General features: G+C 36.3%; 1 protein-coding gene across 2 annotated transcripts in view; it reads right to left on the bottom strand.

Moving 5' to 3' along the window:
* Window positions 1-874: 874 nt before the first annotated feature.
* LOC139143594 (advillin-like) overlaps window positions 875-11,068 on the bottom strand; it is a 69,380-nt gene continuing 59,186 nt past the window's right edge. For both annotated transcript variants that reach the window (XM_070714055.1, XM_070714054.1), the window contains exons 14-23: window positions 10,380-10,493; window positions 9,863-9,946; window positions 9,068-9,126; window positions 7,474-7,567; window positions 6,196-6,333; window positions 5,501-5,566; window positions 4,852-4,974; window positions 4,431-4,502; window positions 2,988-3,113; window positions 875-2,532 (exon numbers count right to left, since the gene is read on the bottom strand). In XM_070714055.1, coding sequence (XP_070570156.1) covers window positions 2,419-2,532; window positions 2,988-3,113; window positions 4,431-4,502; window positions 4,852-4,974; window positions 5,501-5,566; window positions 6,196-6,333; window positions 7,474-7,567; window positions 9,068-9,126; window positions 9,863-9,946; window positions 10,380-10,493 — 990 coding nt within the window. In that variant the 3' untranslated portion in view covers window positions 875-2,418. The remainder of the gene's footprint in view (window positions 2,533-2,987; window positions 3,114-4,430; window positions 4,503-4,851; window positions 4,975-5,500; window positions 5,567-6,195; window positions 6,334-7,473; window positions 7,568-9,067; window positions 9,127-9,862; window positions 9,947-10,379; window positions 10,494-11,068) is intronic.

Genomic DNA, 11,068 nt, shown 5'->3' with positions numbered 1-11,068 from the left:
GAAGCCCCCCTTGTTGGTCCACATTTATTGAAAACAATGTCCCTGGTTGAACTTTCTGAGTTGACATGAACTGTCACACATTATCTAATCCTCTACTCTAATGATAGATTTTTGATGGTTTGACCATAGCATCATGTAGGATCATGATAACATCACAAGATATCCTGAAATTTTCAATAATCATCAGTACCCTAATATTTACTACATGGTCATCATCGACAGTTTGGCTACAACTGGTACTGGAAAATTCTGTGAAAAAGTGGTTTCATGCATCCACTTTGCAGTCAGGGGCTGCGGGCACAGCTCAGTCACATTTGTAAAGACAGCACATGGCATGAAACACCAAACTTTACAGAACTCATCAAAGATGTCATTGTAATCAGATGATGATGCAAAGAAACCATGGATGATCTATGAAAGAACCATACTAAGGCCTCATAAAATCCTTTGTTTGCATCCGTAGGCAGTTAGGTTTTGGTGCAAAATGATGAAAAAAAACACAGTTGAAAATGCCATTTTCTTTACAAAGCCATCGAAGATATACATAGAAATATTTAGTACATTTATTTACATTATGTTTTATGTAATGTGTTTTGTTGCATTTTGGGGGGTTTTTTTACCCGGTGGAGGGCAGATTTGAAGAAAATTCAAGGACAGAAAAAAAGAATTTTATCTCGGGAGGAGGGGGGCATAACCTCCCTATCAAATTTTGCAATAACAAGCTCATAAATTTCGAGTTTAACATCCATACCATTCTCTCTCTCTCTCTCTCTCTCTCTCTCTCCCCCACCACACACACTCACACTATGATGATGCTATAGTGCTCACAAAAACAAGCCACAAAGTGGCAAAAAAAATGACACGCCCCGAGATCTGTATTGGAAAGCTGCAAATTTTAATATTTTAGTAGCAATTCATTTAAACAGAGAATGTGGACTTCCTCCTAAAGTGTGGCTCACCTTGTCTACAGCTACATATCTAAGGGTATCTGTACTCTACTATGGGTACAAAAAATACTTGACTAAATTATACAGTACATGCTTCTCCTTGCTAATTTTTTCCATGATTTTGCTGATCTTCCTTGCCATCCCAACCTGACTAAATTCAAGCATACGATCATGAAAAGAAGTCAAAATTTATTTCACAGCTAAACTTGAAAATGAAACTTTTGATGACAGCACCACTGCAAATTTAACTTAGCCTTCTCATCTGACTTGATACTTTGATTAGGAAACATATGTCATGCTATATATTACTTTTTTCAGATTTTTTTGCAGATCATGTTAAACCATTTCTAACAAGGTGTTTTTCTTGTACATATAATATGTTAGTGCCTGTTTGCCCAAATCTTTCCAGTTATATGGAATACTTCGCGACACTCTGTACAGTGGAACATGTGTTCGGTCATGAAATCACAGAAAGTTTTGGATATGTAATCTTGTGGGTAAATTGAGTTGTACAGCTAGTTCATGATTACACATTCAACAGCGAGTTTCAAGCACCTCTCTCGGTAAAAATTTTATACATGGTTTACATCAGTAGGTTCAAAAAAAGAAGACCTTAGTTAGATTTTGGTGTGTGCCTGAAAATCGTGATCAAGCATGGAAGTTGATTTTAAAAATGGCTATGACTGCAACTACCAATGGTAGCGATGCAACTGAACTCACCATACAACCCAAACATGTCTAAAAATAGGGGGACCTAGGTAATTGCTGACCATGTGATTGTCACATGACCACCACATGACAGTGATAAAATGTCATACAATGTACCCTAGCCCATGATGAAACTATCATGCAAACATAAAAAAATGTAAAGAATATCTGTGTATTGCTTGACGCTTTAAAAGTACAATAACGGAAAAACACAGGCAAGAATGAATAAAATCTGGTGTCAATTAAGTTACAATGGAACAAGGGTAAAAACCGAATAAAGTTGGAAATCTTGTTTGAAATAGATTTTTCCACTGCCTACACCACATCTTATGGCTTCTCTACTTATTAAAATATCTACAAATTTCATATTGCTTGTTTATTACAACTTGATCATTGCCTCATTTTGATAACATTGCAACTTTGGTAGGAGTTACAGATATGTTGACAAAGCTTTGTAGATGCACAGTTCTTAATACCACTAGACTCCTTTCACTGTTTACACGACCTGTCAGTGAAGTGTCACTTATGCATCACATGACAGTCACATGACAAGCGCCACCTAAGGACACTTTGAAATTTACATTTCCTTTTAAATTTTGATTGTGAATATTCGAGAGTAATATGATTAATCTACTTCAGATTACAAAAAAAAATATTTGGCTAGAGTTTACTATATTTCAGAGAGAAAAATAGTACAAAAGTATTTTTTTTGCTTTTCCAGCACCATTCTACACTTATTCTATCTACAAATGAAAATTTCAGTTTAGAAAAGGCCAGCTTTCTTCTTCAAGTCGTTTTTCTTCCACTGTGGTTTAGAATTATAGCTTGCAAAATCCATCCCAAATGCGTTCTTGAAATCTTCATCAGACAAGTAAAACTGGACAGAGAAGGATTTAAGAGGATACCAGATTAGCACAGATCAACTAGAAAGTGTTCTATAGTTTCAGTACAAGGAAATTACATATATAACACGATTGGAACTAATTTGGAAGGATGGGAATTTTCCATTGTTCAAATTTATAAAAAATGTTGGTTGCTGTATGGCTGAAAGTTGCAATATTACAAAGTACCAATAAAACAAGTGAATTGCATGAAAAGAAAGGTAGATGAGCAACAATAACTTTTTTACTACAATATCCTATTCTCCCAAATTAGTTCCAATAGTGTCATATGAACAAAGATCAATTAAAGTAATTGTATTTACTAAAAAGCCAGTAATTCACACTCCTTTACTGTATATTCTACACTATCATGACACAAACTAACGCCATGGCTTTAATATGTGAATCTGGTTTTTGCAAAGATCTTGAGAAAGCACAGACTCTGACATACTTCTTTCTTTGTTGCATCGACACCAACGGGTAGCTCTTCAGCCTGAAGTTGATCCAAAGGAAATTTTGGATAGCTTGAGGGGTCCTCAGCTGCGGCAGATCCTGCAGACGGGCCGACATTCAAATCCTACAGAAGAAACAACATGTTAGGTTGTCCATCTTCTCATCATTTGTGACTTACAATTTGAAATATCTGCACAATTTATTACTAATCGAGATCAATTATTCATCACCTCAACTTGCAAAATGATGTTGAATATTTTAACACACTTCTGATATTGTGTTTGAACTTTCTTGGGTTTTAAAATAAAGAAAATTGAGGAGTACAGCGGCCTAGATCCACCATTTTGCTTCAATAGCACAAATATGTTTTGTGAAAATCTATAGATTTGCATATATCTCATGGACTGGAGTCTGTCAGGGAAGCTGTGTAAAATTTACAGTGTCCTGAAACTGACTTTCAAGACTACTGATCTGTCGACCAGTAAATGCTGGAGACATTGGATAATCTTTGCTAAACTCATAGTTCCTACCAAAAGCCTAACATGCTTGAGAAATGTCTATTGTTCTGGGTAAGTGATATGATATGTATTAAGACTTCACGACATCATCAACATTATACAGTTCTAGAGAGTTCAAGTGTCACCAATGTTGTAATAATATGATGATTTTGCTTTTTTTTCTCCTAGAATTTTGAAATAATTGCACTTCATGCAAAGTTTGCATTTTTGTGCTTTTTGGAACAAGTGTGAGCTTGCCTAGACATAATGTTTATACATTTTCTGCACACAGTTTTTTTGGAATAATTTGTGTTGTTATAATATGCAAACAATTTGTAGACATGATGTTTACACATTTTCTGCACAAAGTTTTTTCAAATAATTTGTGTTGTATGATATGCAAGAACTTTCTGGCATATGTACCACAATGAGAGCTGGCTGAAAAAATTTTTGTGTACCTTTGTTTTCCTGTTTATCACCAAACTCCCTCACCAAAAAAAGCTTTTAATCTTTTGAGTGCTGTAATTTTTCCGACCAAAATTTTAGTGCCACATTTTACCAAGTTTTACAAATTTTCCTGCAATTTTTTTGATAATTTTGGACCAATTGGACATCACAATTCATTGGCTTCAGTTTTTTATCAAAATTTGTGCAAAAATCAGAAAAAAACTCTCACTTGGGAACAGTTAATAAAGGCAACAAAAATTGACTTTGGTGCTCAATGGGTTAATATTTTGTATGTACAAACTCTAATGCAATGCAATGGAAAACTGATTTTCTTATATGGTTTGCTATGCAACAGCCAACTATTTTGCCAGTGTTATTTGTTAAATAAACAAAATGGTGTCATAGTAATGAAAACTACTTGCCCATATTTGTCTCCAGTTTTGCCATACAAAACAATTGGATTTGATCAAAACATAGAGGTGAAAAGAGTAACTTACTGATGAAATAACTTTGACTCCAGCATTCTGCTCTCCAAGTTCAGCCTTCAACTGCTCATAGCTCTTACCCTCCTGTGATTCCAAAGAGACCAGGTTAAAAAGGTGTCACAGCTATCAAAACAGCTATCACAAATATTTTGAACGGAAACGTTTTACACTTACATAAGAGATGATGCTGCAGTGTCTATAAGAAGGCAATCTTACAGATTCATAAGCTGTAACTGATCAGCCTGTAATATACAGTTCCTTGTTCTACTCCTTTTACCAAAACTATGTTGGGTTTTCCTTACTAAAACTTTTGACAAATTGCCATCGCAATTATCTCTGACAAACAAATGTGACATTTTAAAATCATTTACACTGATTCATCCATGAATCTATACGATACAACTGAGAAGCTGCAAGACGGAAAACCACTTACACTCCATTTCCTGGGATTCCAGGCCATGAACCAGCCAGTAAATGTAGGGGGTTCAAAGCCTTGCTTGACAGCAATCAATGGCGTGTCTTCATCTCTGCCACTGGGATCCGTTTTGATGTAATCCTGTAAACACACGGCAAAAAGTGAAGACATGAATGCATGCAACATGCTGTGCTGATTTTGAATATTTAGAAAAATTGTCATGATGCTAGCTTAAGGACTTTGTCATGATAAGTAGTATGAGTGATAGAGTGGAAAAAGTATATTGCTATACACACATTCAGGGGAATGTAATTTCCGCTGCAAGTATATGTATTCAGGGGGGATTTCTGCTGTCTGTAGTCCTACTCTCACTGAATTCACGATCAAAAATTTCATAAAAGGAATGATTATGTTGGTTGATTATTTTGGACATCAGAAAATCTGGAACAATTTTTGCGAGAAATGCAATAAAACTTTTTTCAGTATGGACATCCAGCTGGTCCTGAAGACCATTATAAAATGAACTTTTTCATTGCAGACGGAGTGATACAAACAACCCTATATCAAGTTTGAAAACATAAATGTTACCAGTTTCTAATAACTGACACATCAACTAGACAACTGGATTTGAGTCACTCGAAGAAAATTTCCTTGCAATCAAACTCACTCTTGCAGTGTTGATGGATTCTTTCTTCTCTGTGTCATTAGCGCCAGATCCGATCCAGATGAAGAGCTGTCATGAAGAAACAAGAGAAATTATGACACAGGGAATGATTCTGGGGCAGCCACTGATTGACAAATAACAGTATCATACTAGTAGTTAGGGTGATTACAATCTTTGATGTACAGCTACTTGTACCGCACATGAACACATTCTGCTTAATACCAATATGGAAGAGATATTGATAGAGAAACTTTGTAACGGAAAAGAGTTTTATCCAGAGTGGTGATGTCATAATCTGCATAATTGGTTGTTCTATACGAGTTGTAACATTTGTAAGTTGAACACTGGCTCTATCTGAGCTAGCCACTTGTGAAAGAACCATGCTCTCTCCCTAATGACACTTTTGAATTCAATTGAACAATATTTGGCAAGAAGTCAGTGCTGTTCCAGTATATGTAATACATGGAAGGGGTTTTTTTTGCATTGAAGAAACCTTCTTGATTCACTGCAAAATAAAATTTGCTCTGGAGGCACACTTTGTGTAAGCCTTTTTGAACATGTATGCAGATTCTTGGTATAACCTAATTTGTATCCAATAGCAAAAGACTGACTGTTTAAGTTGATATCCCAAGACTGTATTGAATTCACTCCTTCTGACCTAAAATGATGATGTCACAACACTAGACATTCACACTCACCTCATCCCATGTATCAAGCAACATCACATCATCTTCAATCAAATCCTCTTGAGTGAAGTCGTCAACTTCTTCCACTCGGAAGCTACCGGAGGCATTTGAACATTGGAAGAGACGTGGAGGGTGGTCCAATTCTGATTCCTAAAGTGGTGACAGATACATACCTTTGAGCACTGTAATTTTTCCCCAAAACACATCAGGGCAACATTTTACCGATTTTTATGAATTTTCTGTAATTTTTTCCATGATTTTGGACAAAAGGGACATAAATTTTCATGGCCTACACTTTTTAACCAAAATTTGGGGAAAAATCAGAAAAAATTGTCTACATCTGAAAGAAATTGTTGGCGTTACATTGTATAAAGGCAACAAAAATCGACTTTGGCACTCAAAGGGTTAACACATTTATACATTTAAAGGTAAAATCCACCTTTGGGACAGATATTCAGACTTTCAACCTTTTTATACCTTTTGTGGGGGCTCATTTTGAAGCTCATGGAGTAAACTAATTTTTTACAAGTTTCTTTTTTGTGGAAAACAGAAGGCATCTGATATTAACATAAAACACGCCTCAGGAACAGGTATTTGGACTCTCAAACTTTTTCAATATTTTTTTAGTCAGGCAACATAGTGAGTAAATGAAGTTTTCACTGGTTTATTTTCGTGAAAATCAAAAATTTCCCCTTACAGAGTCATACCTCAGGATTGGCCAGCATTTGCAACTGAAATAAGTGTTGGTAAACATTCCATGATTTATTTCTTTCGTACCAAATGTTGCATGGTAACCCCTGATTTTGTTCTTTGTTACTTTTAAATGAAAGAGGTTAAAGTTACTCCATGGAAAGTTTGAGCAAAAGTTTCAGTTTTTCTGTTTCACAGCGCAAACTACTTTAACCATGAATTTAACAACTCATTGGTCTCTTTTCCCATGTACACTACAATGTAATAAACTTGAACAATAGCTTGACATTTACGAGGCAAAAAATATTTCCTCACTGGTAAATTTGGCATCTCAGGTATTTCAGTGGTTAATAAATGTCCTGAACCTGAGGTAACTGACAATTGCAGTATAATGAGGAAGACGAGGCAAACCTGAAGAATGCAGGGCCCTTGAAGCTGTGGTACAATTTCACATCATCTTAGGGGGTATTTTATATTTATTCATCATCAAAGGCACCCCAAGACAAGTTATTATTTCTACCATGAGGATGATATGGCGCCGTGCTTATCAGGAGTGGCCGGGAAGAAATGGTGTATTTTTGATAAACTGTGTGAACGAACCTGCAATCTTGGTGTTGATGCGTAGGGTGCTTTTCCTCCGATAGAGCTCCAGAAGTCGGTTGGTTCCTGGCCTTCAGGGACCATTGTGTATTCACTGTCAAAGAAAGCACATCAACATTTCAGGGGATTTTGGCTCAATCTAGGAATTATCTAATGGGAGTAAAATGACAATTTTCTGTACTGTTGAAAGAAGGGAGATTCATCAAAAGAAGGAAGATTCGATAAACTAACTTGATCTGTTCACGGTCCTAAAAGGCCAATAGCTGGAATTGATGATTTTTTTTTCAGTTTTTGTTCTATATTGTCAATGGCAATATCCTGTTTTACTTCCTAAAGCACGTTCACCAAATGTATAGCTTGTCAAAAAAGTGTCTGTACATGTAAAATGCACTGTTATTGTTTACATTTGAATTCTAGTCTAGGCCAGAATTCCCTTGTCAACAACAACAATGCAGTCTACATATGTACAGGCTGAGTTGACAAGCTGAATACTGTATATCTCAACAGGCTTTGGTGAATAGAACAGAAAATGTAGTTGACATTAAAACATAAATAGTGAAAAATTTCTCGAGATTTAGAGCTACATTGCTTGGCCTTATAATCATTTTACTAGATGAGATCGTATGAGTGACTCAAATACCAACGTGGACTATACACATGTGCAGCAATGTCTGCCCTTTCAATCCTCTGTCAAAGCACATGATGTATGCACAACTACATATGTGAAAGCAGTAAGGTTGAACCACGTGTCCTTGGATAGAGGGTTTAATCACCAAGGGTAGAGTAACTTATTCATTTACATTGCTGTGCAATGAATACATATGATTTATCCCTGCAGTAATATCAGTAATATAAGGTTATTTACAAAATACTGGGATTTATGTCAGAGTACATCGTGCAGCGGAGGTATTGTCTGAGATGCATAGCGTCGAGGACAGTACCGAAGCATACAATGTACGAGGACATAAATCCCGGTATTTTGTGAATAACCTTATTATCATACACCTTTTTTAGTCTAATTTTACCGCGAAAAAGTCAAAATTAGTGCGTTTTTGGGATGCCCGTCCCGCACTGCACTGAGCGATCGTGAGCAAACTGAGAATGCGTTCAGCACTTCTGCTAAGTGCACAGAACGAAATTTCAATCCTGCGCAGCGCAGTGTACGTGAGAGAAATAGTAGGTTAACAGCATAATTTCACTCAAATTCACAGGTTTTTGATTCACCACTATTAACGTTGTGAAGTACTGAATGTTTAGAAGAATATTTTTTGTTAAAAATTTAAAATCATCTCTCCTTTTTCCCCGCGCTGATGTAAGGTGTTTTGAGGTCAAAGGTCAAATAGCGTCCAATAACACCAAAAGTTATTGGACTCCGCGTCCTCTGATACCGAAACTTACTGTACGACGAAACTCCATAGGTTACAGATGCAGGTGTATAATAATTCCAAGTATACCACTGCCATTGATACTTTTTTTGACATAACAACGCAATATTCATAGTACTTTTGACATTATCGTTTGGTGTTCAAGAAGTTTCATTGTAGGGCTGAAGAGGTCAATGTTCATGGAGAAAATGGATCACTGGTATACTCACCGTTGAGAAATAGATTTGCAAATTTGTTTGGCTAGTTCTCTCTCATCACCACTGCATCCCTGTGTGTAAGAAAAACCAAAGAAACAAAACTTCATGTCAACAGTGCAATATTCCATTTCTATTTAGTTTACTAAAATGTTGTTTGTGCCATAAGATTAACAGTCATTGTGCACTAACTAAAATCGGTGTCTGCAAACACACTGACAGTGCATTTGAAGTAATATCATACCTTTCTTTTTTTAATAAATTAAATTTATGCAGCCTACGGGCAAGCAAAAAGAACTATTAGGATTTTCTCAAAATGCAATTTCCACGATAAGGCCCTCCAAAAGAGCGCCCTCAAGTGTCAATGACCACTGCTTTCTAGTTACATTGGACAGTGAAAACATGTTGGTCGAAAGCAGAGTTTACAGGACAGCAAAGCTGTCAATGTCAGTGTCGGCTTTTGGTACTTGGTTTATTGACAATAATCATCACCTACATCAGTCAAATACAAATACTTCGAATACTTCAGGATGTTTTAAGTTCATAAACACACAAGGAACCCTGTCACATTCGTTGTTGAGATAGATCTTTTAATGTGAATATGAGTGCATGCAAAGACAAGTGGCAGATTCTTCTTCAGGTCGTCATGGTTATTTGTCAATGAAAACCTCGTGAAGTCCAGATGAGATGATATTTTGGAGTTTCTTGTGTTGGCTGACAATTTAAATGTCTCCATGGAGAAGGACAAACTTTATGGATCAATAACAGCCCTTTGTAGTCAAAAACAGGTTTAAAAAAGAATATACTTACCTTGCCACACCAAAGATAGATGTTCTTTGGTGTTTGCAGAACGAACACATCGTTTGAGTTCAATGATGCTGCAACAGCATCAACCTGTACAATGAAAGAGGGAATTGAACATGTAAAATTTCTGTTTTCAAACTTTTTATGTAGATTGAAACTCATTCACAGACTCAACAATGATCAGAAATTGTATTTGACAGTAACGTTTTGGGAAAAGTTGTTGGGTAAATTCAAGAGCTCAATCTGTAAGTCAGAAGAGAACACTGTTCCGTTGTAAAATACTTCCAAGTTTTGCATGGAGTCTTTGTCAGTGAAGACTTTCTGTACTTAAAGTGTTCTAAGGCAGTTTTCTGGGTACTTCCATTTAGCCAGTGTATCTGTGAAGCTGACATTTTCAAATTATCCGAGCCATATGTAACATTTGCATAGTGAAAAAATGCCAGGGGAGGGGGTTGGGGGATGTTTAATTAGCCTTTGAAAATGTCAGTAGTTACAACACTTTTGATAAACACCAAGTACTTACTTCATATGCTTTGGTGGCGAGTTCACTGGTACCACGGACTTGGAACATCCTGACACCGCCGGTGTATGCCTTGTCCTTTTGACTGGAGTTCTTGAAGGCGCTGCTCTTGCCACCCTGTCAGTTTGAATGGATGAAGAAAGAAGAAACAAAAGGATACAAGGATCAGCCATAAGCAATGACAGAAAATTCACATCAAGTCAGGAAAACTACATCAGTGACATAGTGTTTATGAACCAAGTAAAACGTAAACCAACCACCAAAGGACAGGGACATCAGTGTATTTGATATCACAGTTGACGATGAAAGAAATGTACCAACCAATTGAAACATACATGTAGGTGACGTATTTTCTGTCTAACACTTTGCTGGAAATCATAGTACCACGAAACAGCTTTTGGTTGAACAATGATTCCAAAATAACTTTACCACACTGATGATCTACTATATCACTGCTGTACCCTGATATACAGCACGTTATAACTTCACCATTGTCAAAATGTGCTGAAGACTGCAAATATATTGTGACAAATGAACAATAAAAGAGACATAGACAGTTTTGGAATCATTTCTGAAGTGAAACACCACTAATATCATCCTTGTAAAACCTTGTGAAAACATTAGTTTTTTATGGGCTACATCAGACATTTCAAATGTAAGCTGTATGGTCAAATTTTCCAATGTGACAAGAA

Source organism: Ptychodera flava, chromosome 11, assembly GCF_041260155.1.
Source record: "Ptychodera flava strain L36383 chromosome 11, AS_Pfla_20210202, whole genome shotgun sequence".
NCBI lineage: Eukaryota > Metazoa > Hemichordata > Enteropneusta > Ptychoderidae > Ptychodera > Ptychodera flava.
This window is presented reverse-complemented; position numbering and strand designations above follow the sequence as displayed.